The sequence below is a fragment of the Dermochelys coriacea genome, chromosome 1, assembly GCF_009764565.3.
Source record: "Dermochelys coriacea isolate rDerCor1 chromosome 1, rDerCor1.pri.v4, whole genome shotgun sequence".
NCBI lineage: Eukaryota > Metazoa > Chordata > Testudines > Dermochelyidae > Dermochelys > Dermochelys coriacea.
This window is the reverse complement of record NC_050068.2, coordinates 346623358-346645884: the sequence shown is the minus strand read 5'-3', so window position 1 is coordinate 346645884 and position 22527 is coordinate 346623358. Positions and strand designations below refer to the sequence as shown.

The following is a 22527-nucleotide window of genomic DNA, read 5'->3' as shown; positions in this document are numbered from 1 at the left end:
GAGGTGGTGTCGCTCCTTTGGCAGCATAACATACTGTAATGCAGCTTGTGATCCATTTCGAGAGCCCCTGAGTAGCGACTGGCTGAGACCTCAGACATTAGGCATATAAGACAAAGAGCTGGGAAGAAACCCTCAAGGGCTTTGTCCTACTGAGATAAAAAGCCAATGCTTGATGAACGTCTAGGGTGTGGAGTCATTGCTCATCACTATGCATATGGGTTTACAGGAAGAAAAATAGCAGGTAGATAGACTGATTCAGATGGAAATCAAAAACCCCTTTTGAAAGAAACTTGGGGTGAGGTCGCAGCTGCACCTTGTGCTTGTAGAAAACAGTGTACAGGGATCCATGATCAATGCACTCACTTCACCTACACTCCTGCTGGAGGTGATGGCCACCAAGAAGGCTACCTCTGCTGACAAGTGTAAAAATGAGCACAATGGTAACAGATCAAATAAAGGGTCTATAAGTGCAGACAACATGAGATTCAAATCCCAGGAAGGCACTGGGTCTCTGACTGGTGGAAATAATCTGTCCAGACCTATTAGGAACCTGAATGTGATAGTGTGTGTAAAAACAGACTTACTCTCAATTGGAGTGTGAAACACTGAGATGGCCATCAGATGCACCCTGAAACAGCCAATGGCAAGACCTGACTCTTGAAGTAAAACAGATAATCCAGGATCATCTGAATATTAGCCCAAGTCAGGAACACATTAGGGGAGACTGACCAGATGGAGAAATATTTCCACTTACTCATGTAAGTAGCTCCTGTGAAAGGTGTCTCCTGCTATTACAGAGCACATTATGGACTGCTGCTGAACAACATGCTTCTTGTGTAGCAGCCACAAAGGAACCATGCCGCGAAGTGCAGCACTTGTGGGTTCGGGTGCAGCACCTGGCTGTGGCTTTATGTCAGGAGGTCTCTGGTTACTGGTAACAGCAGAGATTCTCCAGTGGACAGTTTGCAGAGGTCTGAATACCACATCTGTCTCAGCCAGGCTGAAGCAATAGGATCATTCTTCCATGTTCTTGCTTGAGCATGATCATAATCCTGGGAATCAGGGGTACTGGCAGATACATGTAGAGGAGCTCTCTATACTACCAAAACAGAAAAGTGTCCAATATCAATCCTGCGCTCTGACCCACTCAGGAGCAGAACAGTGGACACTTACTGTTCTGTCGAGCCATAAACAGGCCCAGGGACAGAACATCCCCTACATGAAACACCCAGGCTAGGACTATTGTGGGACTATTCATGGTCCAAACTGAAGCATCTGTTCAAACCTTTCCAGACTACTGTACCCCTTTCATGAGTCTATTTGTCTTGCATACCCACAAGTTTCACCTCACTTAAAAACTTGCTTACAAAATCAGACATAAAAATACAAAAGTGTCACAGCACACTATTACTGAAAAAGGGCTTACTTTCTCATTTTTACCATATAATTATAAAATAAATCTATTGGAATATAAATATTGTACTTATACATCAGTGTATAATATACAGAGCAGTATAAATAAGTCATTGTTTGTATGAAATTTTACTTTGTACCAACTTTTCTAGTGCTTTTTATGTAGCCTATTGTAAAATTAGGGAAATATCTAGATGAGTTGATGTACCCCCTGGAAGACCTCTGCATACTCCCGAGGGTATGTGTACCCCTGCTTGAGAACCACGGATTCAGAGGATCCAGCAGGACACTCAGAACTCCCCACGGGTGTGATGTTCTGAGAGTGACTGATCTCCGAATATGCAATTTCTACAGCTTGACTGTGTCCTGGCAGAGGCTCTGTTCTGGCTGTTCTCTGCTCTTTCACATAGAAAACCACTGTAGTGCTACTGGTAAGCACCAGGACGGTCTTGCCCTGAATGTGTGGTACAAAGTACTGGTATGCCTGGAATGTTGTGTGCAGTTCAAAAATACTTATCTTTAATCTGGCCTCGTAGACAAGCCACAAACATTAAGACTGAAGGTCATCCAGATGTGTACCCCACCCACCTCCCATGGTTGACATGTCCGTTACCGAAGTCATTGTTGGGAAAGATGCTGCCGCCCCTGCACAGGTTGTCTTCGCTCTTCAGCCAGGTCAAAGACAACAGCACTCTGTCTGGGAGGCACACTAGCTTGTCTAGATGATGAATCTGGGGCTCATAGACTGGCATGAGATATACCTGCAAAGCTCTGAGGTCCAGCCCTAAGAGCATGAGACAAGTCCTCACAGGGGTGCACGGATGGTCCTTGAGGGATGCAGAAAGGTCCCATATAGTATGAAATCTGCCAAGAGGCAGAGAAGCCCTGGCTGAGGTCAAATCCAGGACTGCACCGATGAACTCTCTCCTCTGCATGGGCACTAATGTCAACTTTTCTTTGTTTAATTTCAGGCCTAGGGCATTGAACAAACACAGGATTTGCTGCACAGCAACCTACATGTGATGACTAGAATGACCTTGGACTAACCAGGCATCCAGGTAAGGATACCCAAGGACGTCTCTTTTGCATAGGTATGTGGCCGCTACTGCCAAGCACTTGGTAAATATTCTCAGAGCTAATGATAGGTCAAAGGGGGGGTGGGAACAACATTGAACTGGTAATTATCTATAATTTCGTACAACAAACCTCAAGGATCTACTGTGGCCAGGATGGATCAGCACAGCGGAGCAGGCATCCTGTAAGGAGGTGGGAGCAGGGGAGGGAAATAAACTGGAGGGTATAACCCTGTGGGCTAGCCAGGCATGTAGGAAATGGAATAACCTGTCCTGGAAAGGCGAATGGCCAATGAGATCCAGGTTGGGCAGTACACTGTCCTCAACCTGAGAGTCAAAATGATTGCTCCAAGGCCTTTGACTGCTGGGAAGAAGAGAGGGAGGAAAGAGAGGGTATAGTCTTCTTCCTGCTATGTAACTTTTGCCTCTTCTTGGACTGGTCCAGCTTGCCAGAAAGGGTAAGATTGCTCCCTAAGCTTGTTCTGAGCACGATATTTTGTAGGGGCCCAATGATTTTGACACCAATTGAGTCCTTTACATGTGCAAAGCCTCATCTGTCCTGGATGAGAACAAGGCACACCCTTCAAAAAGGAGATCCTCAATTGTTTGTTTCATCTCCACCAGGATCTCAAAGGACTGCAAGTAGATCTGGGTGCTGGAAGTATCTGATAGGGGCATTGTGGGGACTGGCACATTATCAGGCCCCACGAAAGTCTGCCCCAAGCATGCAGTTCTCTCAGAACCCTGCCAGTGAGTACAGGACCAGGCATGGGAGGAAGCTCTGGACTCTCAGTACCAAGATATCTGCAAATCTACCTCAGAGTCTGACAAGGAATCAGAATATCCTGAGAGCCAGGGTGGTGCAATAGCAAAAGGTGACCTTGATGACTGTGGGGGCATAGGGGGCATGGTTCTGGAGGATGCATGAATAGCTTCCTAGCCACTTGCAACATGCGTTGAGGACGAACAGGTACCATCCCAGAAGATGATGCAGGAGTCAGTACTGGGGCTGAAGGAGATAGTTGTGACCTAAGAACTCCTTAATGTCAACTGGCAAGGGAGATATAGGAACATCCTGATTCTGGTATGTACATTCTGGTTCACCAAAGAACATCATGTGAGGTCTTAAATGAAAGTCAGGGACACTCTGGTCATTAATATTGATGTGAAACGTATGTACAGATAGTGTGTAAGGAGTTATGTAAATATACTAAAAACATGTTCTTAGCATCTGCATTAGTCATCTGCAGAGGTGAAAAAAGTTTTTCTGACAGAGTAGAGATGTTTATTCAACTTTCCGTCAGATGTAAATTAATTGTAGGCTAACACAATGGATACCATTTATGTACGAAGACGATGACGAAGTGTGAAGTCAATAGGGAAGCAACGCACAGGTGGTTATACTGTCTCTGAGTTTGGATAATGAACTTTGGGGAGTACAAGCAGAAGGCAAAGCAGAGAACCCCTTATCTTCCACCTAGGAGGGAAATGGGCAGTGTGTTTACATTCATGAAAATGGGACCTCAGCCAACCTTTTTGAAAAGCTGCAGAAGACATTGGGTGAGATAAAACTTCTTTAGATAGGCGGTTACCCTGTCAAGTTTAAGTTCTAGAAAGCGCGTTACGGTTTTATTTTATATGTAACCATTTGTTTCCAATATTCTTACTCACTGTCACTTGAATCTTTGATAATAAATGTATTGTTTCCACTATAAATATGTGCTGTAATATTAAGCAAAGTTCTGATCCTGAGCTGAATCATACACGCTAGTGTGTGCACTGCTCCTTTGGGGACAACCGACCTAGTGTTTCTGTGAGTGTTCAGTGGATAAGGGAGCTAGACACGACAGGGAAGCACTTCAAAGGGACTCAGGGACTGAGGTGCTGCTATTGTTAACCTCCAAGGCAAAGGAATGGCTGGCATTGCCCACTGGAGGGTGCTTCTCCCCTTATGTTCCTGTACCCAGAACAGACTTTTTGCATCTATCGACCTTATCCATTCTCTTTTCATTTAAGATCTCATTTGAGAGACTATTCCAATAATATTATATTTGGAATATTTTCTTAAGAGCCTAAATCAGTTTGATTTTCAATTATACTGAAGCACTTAAGTCACCTAGGTCCATATTTTTAAAGGGATTTAGGGATTTTGGCTCCTAAGTGCCTAAATCCTTTTTGAAGACATGACCTGGACTCCTAAATCAGTTAGGCATTGAAATGCTGAGCACAGCAATGCCTAAACACCTTTAAAAATGGGGGCCTTACACGCTTTTGACAATTTTATCATCTCATCTTCATAGCACCACATAAAAAACTTTTCTTGCTCATCATCACCTCTTAATACCAGAGGGGGAAATAAATTAACTTTTCAGTGTAACATTTAATGCCGTAAATTGTTTTGGGTATTAAGTGTATATGAAAGATGTTACATAAAATAAAGCTGTAATGTAAATTCCCAAATATCATATGCATACAGCTATAAAGTACATTACACCTCAAATTCACACACTGGCTGGAATGAACAACAACTAACAAAGCTGAATCAGAATTTTTTTAAATCCTGTAATGAAGTAAGAATTCTGTTCCCCCACCTTTTTTTCCTTATCAAGATCAACCCTGGACACCTACAAATCCTCCAAGTCTGAGTTAGTAATTCAAACAACAAGCCATGCAAGTCTTTCAAGCATCTATCTTGTTTTATGCTCTGTAGCAGTCACCTTAGCTTTGAATTCAATGATTTATTATTATATAACCTAAGCCTCTGATGAGATTATGCTGCCAATTTGTGCCCTCTTTGTGAACAGAGGTCTCCTAGAACCTAGGTTTTGGACTAAATGCATTGAATCTCAATTAAAGGGTGACCTTTTACAAGACAAGGGAAATGTTAATTCACACTCACCTAGATGGCTTTAACCCTAACTGAAAGCAGGGCTCCGTCCAGCTTCCCACCACTCTGTCACTGTAATATTTCATTCCGACATTATCAAATAAAACTCTTCAGTAAAAAAAAAAAAAAGTCAGTCAGTCAAAGCAAGAAGAGAAAAAAAATGAAAATGCTAATACAGCTGCTACTGGTGCATTTTTTAAAAAATTCACCTTAAAGATCATGACAATGGTTTAATGTCCTTTATTTCTTTTTTTAATGTGAATTCAGCAGTGGTGAACGGTATTGGAATAATAGGGCTTAACACTAAACACCTCTCTTTATCCACTGAGCAGGTACAACACAGGACAGTACCAAAGAGAGCTTACTCTGTGTCTGTACTTCTGGTTTTTTAAGTATTTCTGGTGAACCCTACACATAGTACTACCTGGGTTCCGATATAGCGTGCCCCAAGTTGGCCACAGATGTACTATCTGAAGGAGCAAGAGGGCAGTTCAGTCTCCATGGCCAGTTCAATCCTTGACCTTCTTGCTGAGATTGCCAATAAGAAAGCCAACAGTGCTGCTGCTTTTTGTGATAAAAGTGACTCACTGCTAGCAACTGGGCTAAGACCAACAACTTATTTCTTGTGGGATACAGAAAAACCATTAGGTGGAAATGATTTCTTGCTTGTAACTAGTGGGTTAAATTAGAATCATTAACCCATATATTAAAGGATTTTAGTATTCTACTAGTAGCTGAAAGCCTGTGATCTCACACAGGTATAAAGTCGTGTGTGTAAAAAAAGCCAATAATGGCCAAGAACTTAAAAACTTTCCGGTAACACACCACAAATCCCAATAATGACTGGTCCAGGTGATATTCCAAACAAAAAGAGTTCTCAACCATGCCTGCAGCTGTTTCTGTCGCTTCATGCAGGCTCAACAGATTTTTGAGGCTTCAGATTGACGTTTGGGGTTATTGTGTGTGCTGGTTGTTTTGGGAAATTTGTGTTGATTTGTGTAGATGGCAGCAGGGCACACTGATTTGGTGGCTGGGCCAAGTGATCCACCATCTATCTGTACAGTTTTTCTCTCACAACCTATGAAACTGTTGCATGCAAATTGGCTGTAGAATAAGGGGATTACTGGGTGAGTCACCTCTGATATCACAATGGTTTAAGGACTCTTGGCAGGCCATAGATATGTGCCTTACCGTAGCTGTACACTGCACGGATATAATTTGAAAGTCAAAATGGTTAAGAATTTAAAAATTTGACGGTTACAAAAACCACAAAACCCAGCGATGATTCAACCTGGTGATATTATGAACAAAAAGAGCTTCCAACTATGCTCGTAACTGCTTCCATTGCTTCACAAAGACTAAAAAGACATTCCAGGCTTCAGTGTGACTCACTGAGTGACATTCCTGGAAACTTCTTATATAGATTAACAGTTCCAGAGGTGTCTGCTCCATTCATTCATGTAGAGAGTGCTCCTTTTCTGAGAAAACCAGAAAGACTGGTCATCGTCAGACACAGAATTTCCTGTGGCTCCAAAGCTACAATTAACAATACATCTGGTCCCTTCTAAGAAAAGTCCCACTATGGGGGTTCAGAGTGGTTGCCGTGTAAATGAGGACTGCAGGGCAGTGGTAAAGCTGTGGCTGGAGGAAGTTCATACAGTACCTGCTCACACTTTCCATTGCTCTTGTTAGCTCAAATAGTCCACTTGTGGACATTAGAGTAGTCCAGAGGACAAATTATTTTTAAAAGGAAGGATTGTTTTTGAATTTCAGAATAGTACCTAGAAATGTGGCAATATAAATCTATTTTCCTTTAAAATCAAACACTGTCACTTTAGCTACTAACTCAACTTCATCCAAGTGGGTCCATTTGTCCACTGCTAGCAAAATATTTTTGTTTTCCGAGTAGATTATAACAAATCAAATTTTACACAATGGTTTTGGGATTCAATTCCAAAATGAAGAAAGGAAACAAACCTTAACTCTCTTAGTGACATCTGCTCAACCTGTACAACTAGAACCAAACAACTTAGAAAATGGTAAACACAATCTAGAAGTGAAATAAACGCTACACCAAACAATAATGTCTTTAGTGTTTTGTTATATAATTGGGTTAGCGAGAAAGACAGAAAGTTCCTGATCTTACAAGTGAGAACTTGTGACAGAAACTTCTTGACTGCATCCATTACTTGTGATGCAAGACAGAGTTCAACAAGATATCCAAAACCACTGAAAAGGAAAGTGTGGGCAGCAGCACCATATATAACAACTCAAGCAAATAAGATGTCCCAGGGCTCTGAACTAATTCACAATCCAGATTTAAAGACTATGCAAGCAAATATTTCATGCTAACACAGTGACTTGAGAATGAATTGAACATTTAAAGTAAAGCAATAATTCAGGATGCAGCTTTTCGAACGAGTTGAATCCTTTTGCTGGAAGTCTTTTAGATGAGACATAAATCAGAAGATTTGACCCTATGTGGTCATTAAAGATCCCACTGTGCTTTCTGCAAGAGGAAGGTTATTAGCCCCAATGTCCTGGGCAAATTCCAACTCAGGTAATTACATTCAGTCTACCTATGTTCCCATTGCCATTTCAGTTGAATACTATATTCTTCACTTCACTTCCTGAACTGACATACGACACTGCTGTGCACTGTTTAGCAGCTGCTGCACTCCACTTGACATGGATGCCTTTGTGTGATGGATGAAGTAATCCCTTATGTATCCTTCACTTTAACCTACCTCATAGGGGTGTTGTGAGACTTAATTAAAGCATTTAGAAATCTCCAGATGAAGGTACTATAGAAGTGCAAACTATTTTTGTCACGAAGGCCAACAAGGAGACATTTGCAGCGAGAGAAGACAGAGGTATCCAAAGGCATGCAATGATAATTTGTATTAAATGATAATGAGGGCCCAATATAGTAACTTTTCTCAAATGGTACAGAGAAGGCTTTGCAGTGAATGGTTCTCTAATGACAACTGAGACTCAGGAACAGGGTACAGATTGCATAGTATGGGGGACGACTATAATACAGTACTGAATAAACCAAGGTTGGAAGACATATTTTGTACCATCAACTTAACAAGCTAAAAGAAGCAGTTCTTTTTCTTAACTCAAGATTGGACTGCAGTCCATGCTGATTCATCTAGCAATGGATATTTCTACACAGATGGAGGGGGTATTAGAGGAGACTGACACACAATGCTGCATGTCAGCCTAAGGCATGAAGGGCCAGGTTGGGTCAATGAATCATGTTCTTAAACACCCAGCTGTTGCAAGCCACGGTACATGAAACATTTCTCTATCACACACCATACAAAAAGAACACACACATACTTCAGAGAAGAGAGTGGAAGTCCAAAACTTTAATGAAGAAAAAAGAAACTTTATGAAGCTAAAAAGACCAAGATGCTTTTTTAAATTGCAGTAAGAGGAATCCCATGATTGACTATCGGAAATACTGCTGCACTTGCAGGCTGCGCTGAGGAAAGGTCATCATTTTCCTTCAATAAAGAAAAACAACATTTACATGTTCCATTCTGGTTCAGCAGCGGGAGGGTGGGGGGGGAGGAAGACACATGCCAAACAACTATCTGAGAGCTGCAAAACCAATGGCTGAACACTATTTGACAGGTCCCCCTCATGATGCACTCTAGTCAACCAGGCCTCTGCATTGGTTGCTGTATGAGGGATGCATGTACATTTGGAGGAAAAATCTTCCCAGATTTTGGGGGAGACATATTACTGAAATGTATTTACTTTCACCCCATGCCTTTTACAGCTGTTCTAAGTCAGAGATACCAAGATGCACAGCTAATGTTCACTTAAGACTCCTCAATGTCCAGTTAGACCCAAAAGAGGATGAAGACCCAAGTGACCTGATGGCAAAGGTGTCCAGGACTTGCACATCTCACGAACTTCAATGAAAGCTGAAGTTACTCAGCACCTCCGAAAAGTAGGCCATAAATAACAAAGCCCTACATCAGAGGCAAAGCAGGGCATAATCATCAGCAGATGTATTTTCTATCTGCCAACTACCCTCTTATTTCTCTTACTAATCTACACCACAGAATAACAGATCATCTCTCAACATATTTTCTATTTCACCACACGACATCACAGTTCTTTACTAGACCCGCCTGATAACAGTTAGAAGGAATGCAACTGTGAAAAAAAACTGCTTCAGACAGCTATGCCATGCCAACACAAACCCTGCAAAGGCACAAACTCACAATTGTAGAGGCCTATCACCCAATAGTAGTAGTGTCACCTAGAGCTTCAGAAGTGATTCTTTATCAACATTCATCCATTGAAGGTTTTGTCATTCGAACATTTCTTCAACATTCTCCTCCATACAGGGAAAAGAATGAAGCAGCATGTGACCAGCTGACTGAGTGGGGCTCATGAACCTCTTTTTTGGAACTTTTGGGTTTCGATCTTAATTCAGCAAGCTCCTCTACTGATAGGACTTTTCTCAGTGCACAGTACTCCTGGTATTTTAATTTGTCCCCATCAAATGGCCTTTGACTTGACTTGGAATAGCAGAGGCAATGCAGTTCAGAAATGAAGTATACCTGCAGAGCTATATAGTGGGCCAAGGACTCAAACAGCAGGAGAAGCTGAAATTCAAGACTGAGGAACCTTATTTAGCAAGAGCATTATGGAAATCCAAAAACAGAATAGTAGGGGATGTTGCAGATCAGAATTAGAATGTATTAGCAAAGCAGAGGTGGGGAGGAGAGGTGGACTAGCAGGTCAAAACTAAGGAGAATTGTGTGGGGATCAACACTGGAAGACAAATGGTTGCTGCAGGCTAATGGGCATGGCAAGTCAAGATGGGGATGCCCAGGCAGACGTGATATGTGGGGGCAGCTTATACTGGGCCTTTTCGCATTTTGACTGTCACTGTTAGCTAATTACTTCCGTGAGCAACAATTTCATCCAAATATAAATTTAAAAAAAAATCAAAAGTTTAAACTGTAGTTAAATGGCCATTTTAAAATATAACTAGACTGGTAGGACAGGTGCCCCCTAATTCTTTCCCCTGAGGTAAGACATTAAAATCACAGCTTTGGAGCAGCGATTGATCAGCCTTCAAACGAGATCCATTTCTTTTTAGCCTTTCATAAGATGGAGACACAAACTGAGGAATGAAAAGATTCCACAGCCTGAAGTTTGACTTTCATTACCTTGTGTCTCCCTGAACAGGGAGAACAATTAAACTAGAGATGGAAACGCTCAGTATTTTACAATAGTGACGAAGATGCTTTGCTTCTTATCACAGACACATACTCCTGGCAAAGGTCAGCCTTTAATAAGCTGCAGTCTATGTCCTCAGATACCAACAGCAGATCAGAAAATGGTTTAGGAAATAAATCAGCACACATCTACTTAAAGCAACACAGACAAAGCTGTGTGTCTACTGAAAGGAACTTTTTCTCCTCCCCAAGGATATAAATATTTTGAATATTTAACAACTGCGGAAGAATCCCAGAAATCTCTCTATTAGAAAAGGATGTATAATAACAACAGTGCAATAAAAACCTGTTGCTGTGTTTCAAATGTAAAATGTGCTGTAACTAAAATAGACAAAGAAAGCACTTTGCATAGCAAGAGGGACACTAATGAAGCACAAGGACCTCTCCTGCGTCTGTTTCTCTTCTTCCCCCTTCCCCCCTTTCTTAACTCCCTCTGAATTCATTGCTTCTTTAATGGCAATCTCAGAAGCAAAATCAAGAAACAAATTATTTTCTTACACATAATCCCCCTTTTGCTGTCAAGTGTCTGACCCTGGTTTGATAATCTCATTTCCTGAGAATCAAAATGCTGGAAATGTAAGCTTCCTACAGTGTTAATTGCGGCCCTGCTCCATTGCTAATCAAAAAATTGGATGTTTTGCATGAAAATGCTGCTCTAATTAATTCTCAGTCATAAAGCACCCTGGTTTTAATAACCCCTTTTTGATTGGATAGCCTTTGAAGAGACAGTGCAGCTAATCCACTAACCTAGAAAAAAGACACGCAGAGGAAATAATAAGTGGGTTTACAAGGTCTGAACTAGATGATTGCATTAATACTGTCAAATCACAAAAAAGTGATTCTCTGTCCCCCACCTCCCTACACCCTCAGATAAAACCGTGATACTTTGCATCCTGGGGAGACAAAGGCAGCCGCCAGAAAAAGGGTTCACCGCGTCAAATAACATTCCCCTTCTTAACGCAACTGAGTTTCTACACCTCAGACTCCCCCCCCACCATCTCCGCTTATACTGTGGGGGTATATTTTTAACTGGGACTGTCCACTTGTCACACTCTCTCTTTTAATAAGATAAGAATTCTGCCTCCCCCGCAAGCATCTGACTGACAACATATTATCATATGCATCTCTAAGAGGTGCTGAACTGAATTTTCATTATCCAAAATGTCAAGATTCGTTTTTGTCATCAGAGAACACAGCTGGCCTCCTCAGACAGCCCTTTGGTTAATTCAAATGGAACAAGGCACCTACACATAACTGCATTTTTCCGGGCCTGGCCTAATGTACAAGTTTTAATTTACCACTTGTCAGTCTGAGATATCATTTGCTGCTGCTGCCACCATCACTGTTTCTTCAGCTCTCAATGAGGAAAGAAATATTTTAATTAGTAGCAGTTTGCTTTGATTTCATTAATTACAACAACACCACCAAAAAAAAAAAGATAAGGAATTTCCAACTGCAGAACAAGCCTAACCAATGGCACACACGCTGAGGTTTAACCGGAATAATACCAGTTTTCCAGTGCAAACCAGAATCACGTCTATGCTTGGCATATTCCATTTGTATTTATTCCACTAGGACGGAAGAATCCCATGCACTGCTACAGACTAGGGACCGAATGGCTCGGCAGCAGTCCTGCAGAAAAGGACCTAGGGGTCACAGTGGATGAGAAGCTGGATATGATTCAACAGTGTGCCCTTGTTGCCAAGAAGGCTAAAAGCATTTTGGGATGTATAAGTAGGGGCATTGCCAGCAGATCGAGAGACGTGATCATTCCCTTCTATTCGACATCGGTGAGGCCTCATCTGGAGTACTGCGACCAGTTTTCGGCCCCACACTACAAGAAAGATGTGGAAAAATTTGAAAGCGTCCAGTGGAGGACAACAAAAATGATTAGGGGACTGGAACACATGATTTAGGAGGAGAGGCTGAGGGAACTGGGATTGTTTAGTCTGCGGAAGAGAAGAATGAGGGGGGATTTGATAGTTGCTTTCAACTACTTGAAAGGGGGTTCCAAAGAGGATGGATCTAGACTGTGCTCAGTGGTAGCAGATGACGGAACGAGGAGTAATGGTCTCAAGTTGCAGAGGGGAAGATTTAGGTTGGATATTAGGAAAAACTTTTTCACTAGGAGGGTGGTGAAGCACTGGAATGCGTTACCTAGGGAGGTGGTGGAATCTCCTTTCTTTGAGGTTTTTAAGGTCAGGCTTGACAAAGCCCTGGCTGGGATGATTTATTTGGGGATTGGTCCTGCTTTGAGCAGGGGTTTTGACTAGATGACCTCCTGAGGTCCCTTACAACCCTGATATTCTATGATTTACCACTTGACCAATAGTGAACTTTCCACCCAGGTCCAAACCATAATAAGCATATTGATTTATTTACACTGAAATTTTAAAACTCTACCAAAGAGCATCCATCTGGGCATCCTCGAGACTCATTTATAAACATATTTATAATATTACATCTCAATTTCCAGGCTCTTCTCCCTGATGGTAAAAAACTTATCCACACACTCCTTATATGAACTCACATTCTTGCAGCTCTACTTCTGATCCACTTATGGGGTACAAAGTATGCTATGGTTGAGATCTTAAATGCACAAGAGTCAGAAAATTCTAAGAGTTAATGACTCTGCCACAGCAATAAGTAACTGAGCCAGACCGCAGACCTACATGAAGACAACCTTCAGATCCTCCATTCTTTAAGGGATGGATACATCCCTATTGTAAAAGATTATTCAGCTATTAAAACAGATGCTACACTTGATCTTTGGCAAAAGGTTGAGACAAAGTTATATACAAATATAATTTGAACATACTACCTCACAATCTGGCCAGTTACTGTCTTGTAGCAACTTCAACGTTGAATCATTTGACTTCCGTAAATTGAATTAAAAAATGGATTTTATTAGTCTGGGATTATTTAGTCTGCGGGGGGCGGGGGGAATTGATAGCAGCCTTCAACTACCTGAAGGGGAGTTGCAAAGAGGGTGGAGCTTGGCTGTTCTCAGTGGTGGCAGATGACAGAACAAGGAGAAATGGTCTCAAGTTGCAGTGGGAGAGGTCTAGGTTGGATATTAGGAAACACTATTTCAGTAGGAGGGTGATGAAGCACTGGAATGGGTTACCAAGGGAGGTGGTGGAATCTCCATTCTTAGAGATTTTTAAGGCCCAGCTTGACAAAGCCCTGGCTGTGATGGTTTAACTGGGGTTGGTTCTACTTTGAGCAAGGGGTTAGACTAGATGACCTGCTGAGGTCTCTTCCAACCCTAATCTTCTATGATTCTATGACCTGCAAATATTACAAGGGATTGGGCAAACATGCTGAGGTTTGTCCAGACAACTTTTAATTTTAATCCTATCCTCCAAAGCACTTACAACCCCTCCCAGCTTGGTATTGTGTACAAACTTTATAAGTGTACTGTCTATGCCATTATCTAAATAATTGATGAAGATATTGAACAGAACTGGACCCAGAACTGATCCGTGAAAGTCTTCAACTCTAATTCTGCCTCTGACTCAAACAAAGACCTTAGTTTCCTTATGTTCATAAGGTTACTGATAATTAAGGCTAAGATTTAGCCATGGGTATTTTTAGTAAAAGTCATGGACAGGTCATGGGCAATAAACAAAAATTAACACCATTAATTTGGGCTTGAATAGGGACTGGGAGTGGCTAGCTCATTACAAAATCAGCTTTGCCTCTCCTGGAATTGACACCTCCTTACCTATTATTGGGAGTGAACTACATCCACTCTGATCGAATTGGCCCTGTCAACACTGGTTCTCCACTTGTGAGGTAACTCCCTTCTCTTCATGTGTCAGTATATAATGCTGCATCTGTAATTTTCACTCCACGCATCTGAAGAAGTGTTTTCCTAGCCACAAAAACTTATACATTAAAGATTGTGAGGAGTTCAGATACTATGGTGATGGGGACCATATAATTACCGTAGACAGACAGATCTAGGCCAATGGTTTTCAAACTGTAGGTTGGGATCCAAAAGTGGGACTGGCGTTAGACTTGCTGGCACCTGGGACTGAAGCCGAAGCCAAAGCCCAAGCCCCACCGCCCAGGGCCAAAGCCTGAGGGCTTCAGCACTGGGTTGCAGGGCTCAGGTTACAGCCCCCCCACCCCCACCTGCGGCTGAAGCCCTTGGGCTTTGCCACCTCCCCTCCCACAGCCTCAGGTGTGGGGGCTCAGGCAGGCTCAGACTTTGGTCCTGGGGTCATGTAGTAATTTTTTTTTGTTAGAATGGGGTCACAGTGCAATGAAGTTTGAAAACCCCTGCTCTAGGCTTCCCAAACACTGAAGGAGGACATCCATTCTCCAAGGAGCTTACACTCTAGGAAATAATAATGAAACTAAAACATTTTGATCATTATACGCTGCACATTATTACAGGCTGAAATTTCAGAGAGACACCATCTGGTGAGAATATCAGTCCAGCAAGTATATCAACGGTGCGTTAATATATACTGACACCTAGTCAGCATGCACTAGTGTTCTGAACAACAAGGGACTCAAATAGTTCTGACCCTCATTTTGCTACTCAGTCTGTACACTCCTTGGACAACTCACTCTTTGCTTCAGTTTGCCCAACTATAAAATAAGAATAAAAATACTGATCTTTAAATGCTTTGAGATCCTCAGATGAAAGAAATGAGGGTCCAAACTTTTAAGAGATGGTGAACAGCTGCAGATGCCATTAACTGTTCAGCAGCTCTTAACAATTCATTCTTAAAAATCAAAACCCCAGATGCACAACACTGGCAAAGTTGACCTTGATATGAACTGTTCGGGCCTGCACTAGCACAGATAACTGAGAGGGACTAGATGCTATTTTCCATGCTGATCAGTCCCCTTAAGGCTCTTCAGGATTTTCACAGCACATAAAAATTCCCTTACCAGTTCTGCTGATAAACTGAACTGAGGCCACAGCTTCTACGAACACTCCAAACAACTACCTGCAGCGACCAGGACCTGATATAACACCTGATGTATTTAAGAGTCCATGACTAACGGCACCTTCGACAAAATGATACTGTGCTAGAAATTATTAGCAAAACAAACATCATTATGGTATCTGCCTGCTGATAAGATGCTCTATGGCCTTTCTACCTCAGATGTTCTGAATCCAGCAAACACAGGAATAGCCATTGGTAAGAAAGATCAGCAACTTAGGTTAGACTCCTTCCTCAGACGCACAAGACAAAAAGGATATAACCCACTGAGTTTTAATTTTTGGCTGCCACCGTTTTTCCCGTGCATTTTGTACTTGTGTGCTCTGAACCAGTTAGCAAGGTAGCTCCAAAATTCCCCCTGCTGCCTCTCTTCCATTCCAGCTATATACACACAGAGTTTAATCATGTCAATTATCATTTGTCTTTTGCCATGCAGAGCCCAATACATTCCACACTTTCCAGCTGTCGCTGATGACAGCTAGAGAAACATGAAAAACAACAGACTGTAAACTCTTCGGGGCAGGGACTGTCTCCATATGTACGCATCATGCCTAGCACAATGAAGGCCAGCTCTAGGTTGGTGGCATTAGGCATTACCATAATACAAATAAAAAACAGACAGGCAATGGTACTGTCCAGAATGGTTTCAACTAAAAAACAAAAGAACGGAATGCAAAGATGATGACCCACCTGTAAGGTTGTATATTCTCTTAAGTCCCACCTACACTGCAAATACCACCATTTTTGTAGCAGTTACAGCTTGGTAATCCAGATCCCCCAATACAGTTCAAACTTGCAGTTATGATGGAACTGAACTGTTTTAACCATCTTCTTAAATTATGCCAACCCTTAAACTTCAGATAGCTCTGAGCTGAACTATAGCCTCTTTATCCAGCAAGATCAAATGATGTGTAAGAACTTCCCCAGAATGGTGATCTGACTACCACAAATGGTATAACAATGTATATGTTTCACAATAACTTTCTCCTCCGAATGGAAAAGTTATGTCCTCCATGTCCAAATCTCACCCAGTACAATGAGAACGAAAAGCACATGGCAGTTGAACATGCTGGCCTAGCAACAGTTGCCCCAATGCCACCAACACTTTGCATCCCAAAGGATCCCATTTCCAAAGCACTCTAAAAGCAAAATGAAATATAGCTTATACATAGAAATCACTTCATTGACCACTGACATGCAGTCACCTCTGAGGTGAAATGCAGCAGCTTTTTGATAATGCACAGCAAAATACTACCTATCTAAGGCTATCAGTGAAGAGGAATAACCAATCCAGCTGAAACTGCAGGAGAAATGTAAGAAGGAAAGTGTAACAGAGTCTGACCAAGATACATTAGTTAACAACCCTGCATTTGCCGCTGCAGCAGATACATAGGAATTCAAATGCCCTTAAGGACCCACGTTTTATGTTTCATACAAAAGACAGAACCCTCCAGCAACATTACACCCCATCACCACCACGCTGGGACACTGGTTCTGTACTAACTCAGAGGAAGGAATACTATGCTTTCCATTTTTTTTTTTTTAAAAGACTGCAAATTGACGTAACTTCTCTTGCAAACAATGTGAGGCGTCCAGCTTAAACAAAAGCAAAGAAAACTAGGGCCTGATTCTTCTTCCATTGACTTCACTGGGATTAGACCTTCAAGAATTAATGCTTCCATCCCTAACCTTCTTGCAGCAGGGTGTCTTCCAATAGTAGGTGATAATGCATGCCATATGCACTGCAATATTTCAGACCAAATGGTGCCAGTTAACGACCAAGCATCAGCCTGATCGTTGTGGATTTTAAGGCAAATGAAATTAAAATCCTATTTCAAAAAGTTGACATGAAATGATCTTCAAGTTTTTCTTTTATGTGTTACTTTGAACATCTTTTCAGCAGATTTTTTTTCCTAGTATTCCACCCTCTCCCTGCTACTGCTGCTGAAAAAGTCATCCCCATGGATAAGGCTGTTGAGAAGAGCAACTCTCGGTGCTCAGAGGAGCATGGTGTTGCAAGTCAGCCTTCCACTAACCTGATTGAACAATTAAATTATATTTTAAGGGATAAATGGAAAAGCAGATCTGGCTGTGATCCAGGGATCAGGCAGATAAATGGGCTAGCTGAAAGGGAACAACTGCACTTTATAATGGAAAGAGAGGCAGGGAGATTTTTAACACAGAAAAAAAATTAACTTGGAACTTTCCCCTCTGGCTCAGTAGTGATGATTTCTTACTAAATTTACCTAATCTATCCTCCCTGTCGACTCCCTGCACCAATTGCTTATCTCCTATTGCATCATAGTCAAGCTTTTCATACTCATACACAAAGGGATGCATAATCTTGTCTTCACCTACATCTATGACTTCTTGCTTGCTTGTTAAGTCCTGTGATTCCCCCTCCTTTCTTCCCACTCCTAACATCCCACCCCTATGCCTGGAACAGTCTCCCTCATCATCTCACTTAAGCTCTCTTTCTTTTCTACTTCTAATGCTTTCTTAAAACCCAGTTCTTCTCTTCAGAAATCTTCATACTCTCCCTTCTCTTGAACTGTTGTCCCATGATTTGTCTTATCTCAGGCTTGTCTACACCTAAAACACTATAGCAGCACACTTGCACCACTGCAGTTGCCCTGCTGTAGCACGTCAATGTAGAAACTACTTATGCTGACAGGAGAACCCCTCCCATTGACATAGGTAATCCACCTCCCCAACAGGCGGTAGCTAGGTCAACGGAAGAATTCTTCTGTTTTTCACATGCCAGAGCAACGTAGTTATTCCGACCTAATTTTCTAGAGTAGGCCAGGCCTCATTTAGGCTCCAGTCCCTTGGAGGATGAGGGCCATGGGTAGAGAACTCTTCAGGGCAGGGAACATGCCTCATCAATGTTCATATAGCACTATCACATAAATAAACAGAGCTATATAAAATAAACCTTCAATTCAAAGTAACAGCATAATTATACATGAAAAACCACTATCACCACAACCTCTCAGCAGTAGCAGAGCTGGAAGAGGAAATGTATGTGGGATGGGTTAATATTGTTTTCAAACCCCTTCTTTTCTAAAGGCTAAATAGGAAACTAGCCAGGTCCTGAAATGACACGGTGGTTATATTGGAGGGTTGCAATTGGGATAATCCCAGTAGGCCTGAAAGCACCGAGGAAGATACCTAAATGAAAGAAAGCAGTGGCAGCTCCTCTCACAGCTTTAAGCATGCAACTCCTGTCAGGAATTCCCACGCTTGGATTTCGATCCTGCTGCTCCATCTGATTTCTGGGATGCAATGGGTGGCGCTGGTACAGTCAGTAATTAAATCCCTTAGCCATTTGGTATGGAAAAATCTGATAATTTATGACGAGAAAGGTGAGGGCTGTGCATACTGTAGTTTAGATGCAGCATGGTAGAGCTTGTTAGAATTATTACTACGACAAAATTTTAAAAACAGGATTTTTTAGATTTGATATTAGAACTGCGTGGGTGTAACAACAAAATGAAACGCTACCTTTTGAGCTTCCCCAATTCCCTATAATAGGACAGTGCTTTACTTGTCTTATCTTTCTAAACTTCTTTGCACAGCCACTCACCACATGTCCACAGGTTTCAGAGTAGCAGCCGTGTTAGTCTGTATTCGCAAAAAGAAAAGGAGTACTTGTGGCACTTTAGAGAATAACAAATTTATTTGAGCATAAGCTTTTGTGAGAAAGCGTATGCTCAAATAAATTTGTTAGTCTCTAAGCTGCCACAAGTACTACTTTTCTTTTTTTCACATGTCCACAAACATTGTGTTTCTCACAGCACATAAATATTGTGGCACATAAATAATGTGGCAGGTTTCTACAGCTGACAATTTTAGCCTCTAAGATGGAGAAGTAAACTGAACACCCCGTAATGTGCTTAGACCATGATACCACCTCAAAGATAGACATTTTCACCTCTATCTTATTCCCACAAACTGTCAGACCATAGTGAAGGTCAAGTGTCAATTTAGGTATCTGTCTATCTAATTTAGGGTTTTCCAGACAGTTATCAACAGAGCATCCAATCCTTGCTATATGGATATATTCTGTAACATCAGCTAAGCTAGATATAGCATAACCATCCAAAAGAACATTCTACATTCTCAAGTTGTTGTAGGGTCAACTTCTGGCTGGAGGATGGATGTAAGTCACTGGGGAGGGAACTGGAACTACAAATCACCTGATACCTCAGCTGTAAATATCTAAAGTCTGTTAAAATCACCCTAATATTCTTGTGAATAGGATTTCAGGGTACAATTCTGCCTCTGCCCATCGCTGGTATCTGGACAACAATGACTTCAACGGATATCCCATAATGAACTTGCATTAGGGCAATATGCATGCTGTAAGAGACTGGATCAGATTATATAGAACCAATCTGGTCTTTCTTATACATATTACTATGAAGATTTTTCAGAAGATTTTACCTAATGTCTCACTCTCCCCTGCTGCTGAAAAAAAGTCATCCCTTATGTATAAGGCTGTCAGGAAGAGAAATTTACAGTTGTTCAATGTTCAGAGGAAAGATGTTACATATATATACACACGTATATACACATACATACACACACACACACAAATTATATACACACACATTTTGCGTGTGTGTGTGTGTGTGTGTGTGTGTGTGTGTGTGTGTGTGTGTGTGTGTGTGTATATATATATATATATATATATATATATATATATAAAATGTGTGTGTCTGTGTATATATATATATATATATATTGTTGCATATACGCCCCATCTCTCATGAGCAACAAACTAATGGCAACAGCTCAGCCTTCCAAATCTACCTTTTAAAAAAACGTAACCCACATTAACACATTGTGGTTCTTTGTCCCCCTCTAGTGGTTGGATCAGGTAAAGAGACTTGTGTGCCTGTAACTGCCTCATCAGCAAAAGAACCGTCCTTTAGCTCAAGCAGTAGAGACTCATGCTTTCAGATGCAGAGTTCAGTCCCTGCAGATGACCCAGCCAGGGCACATGTGCATGCGCCAGTGTGAAAATAAATTTCAGGCAACGAAACAAGCATCAGTTTCAATCTTCCAAAAGCATCATTTAGAGTGAGATCTTTTCTCTTAAGTCATTGTTTTATGAGTGTCCTTTTAAACTCACACCTATAGTATGTGCGGTTAGAAAGGGAAAAAAGAAAATATAGAAGTGTTTGCCTTCCTACCTAGAGCAAATAAATAGAGGATATGAGCTGGCCAAGTTTACAGAGTCTTAGGCCACGTCTACACTTACAAGCTTACAGCAGCACAGCTGTACCGATACAGCCATGCCGCTGTAAGAGCGCTCTTGTGGCCGCATCATGCCGATGGGAAAGAGCTCTCCAGTCGACTTCATAAAACCACCTCCACGAGCAGCAGTAGCTATGTTGGTAGGAGAGCATCAACATAGCACTGTGCACATGAGGGCTTATGCCAGCTAAATTTATGCCGCTGGGGGGGGGGGGGGGAGGGAGTGTCTTTTCACACTCCTGAGTGACACGTTTTGCCGACGTAAGCGCTAGTGTAGACATGGCCTTAGACTATGGCCTGCATATGGTTTGTTAGAGAGGAGCTCACAACACTTCTGAGCCATTCAGGCAGGGTCTGCAGATACTTGGCGAAGCAATCAACCAAACTAATGAGCTATCAAGATTCCCACCTTGAAGTTCTCCACTCCTGCTGTAGAGCTCCCTTCTCTGCTCACGCAAATAGGCACTCATGCTAATAGCATGGGAGGACGACTCAAACCTGCAATAAAATGCATGCAGTCAGTCACACAACTCATGATGCCTTTTCTGTAGCCATAGAGATTGATACTGTGTTAGATTAAATGAGAAATTATTTGTTACTTAATTCCATTAGCTCTGACAGCTAGGCGCTTTCCAAACAGAGAAGGCCCAGCAAACAGGTGGAATCGACAAAACCAAACCCACACTAAGCACACACCTCAGCTCTTAACAAGGAAGTGCTGCAGCCAGTGATTAAAACTCAATATTCCCCTGGAAAACTATAAACTATTCAATTATTTATTTTTGTGTTGCTTCAGCAGCAGCCAAGAGGTGCCCATAGGGAGCTAACTATGGAAATCTCCATTTCAAATGTTTCCTCAAAGCAGCCCCCACTAGATAGAGCTTGGGGGACAGGAAGTGAAAGAGTCTTCCAGCCTCCCACCAGACGCAGAGACCCCCAGCCAGGCTCCAGGCCCGGAAGACTTCTCTGATGGGGCATGACAGTAGCAAGCTTTATCAGCCTCCTAGCATTATCATTCACTCAGCTCTGAGACCGGGAGACTGGATTTTTCCTCTCAGTTGCTGAATTGTCATTTGTTGTTGGGCCCCCTACAGCATATCCCTCTCCTACCGCTATCCAACTTTACGCTCCCCCTGCCTAACTTGACTTCTGACCAGCCCTCCTCTCTATCCTTTCCCCTCTGCTCCCTGCCCCCAGTTTCCACTTCGCACTCTTACTCATGCAATCCTTTCCTTTCCTCCATTTCAACCACAAGTGATTCCAAGATAAAAGTCTCTAAAACTATGCTTTTATAATACAAATAAAACAAATATATAGTCAAATGTGTTAAAAACCCCAAAACATGAGCTTAACATGTTGTGGACCCATCGCCACCTTGTTTGTACACCCATCCCTTTCCCACACACCATAGGTATTGTTTTTGATTGTTCAAATTGCCAGTTCTTCACAGTATGGACACTGTGTATGGAGCCATGATTGACTGGGGCCTATTATAGTATACATTATCATTTGAATTAATGTAGGGCCTTTCATCTGAAGATCTCAAAGTTCTTTACAAGCATTCATCAGGTAAGCTACGCAACAGCCCTGTTATATGGGTATTACGCTCACTTCAGAGATGGGGAAATTTTGAGGCACAGAACAATTAAATGACTTGTCCA

At 41.9% G+C, this 22527-nt stretch overlaps 1 protein-coding gene across 1 annotated transcript in view; it reads right to left on the bottom strand.

Annotated features, from left to right (window-relative positions):
* Positions 1 to 22527, bottom strand: part of EXOC4 (exocyst complex component 4) — a 596962-nt gene that overhangs the window by 410437 nt on the left and 163998 nt on the right. Inside the window, 1 exon segment of the mRNA XM_038412510.2 lies at positions 21276 to 21364. Within this exon segment, the coding sequence (XP_038268438.1) occupies positions 21276 to 21364 (89 nt within the window).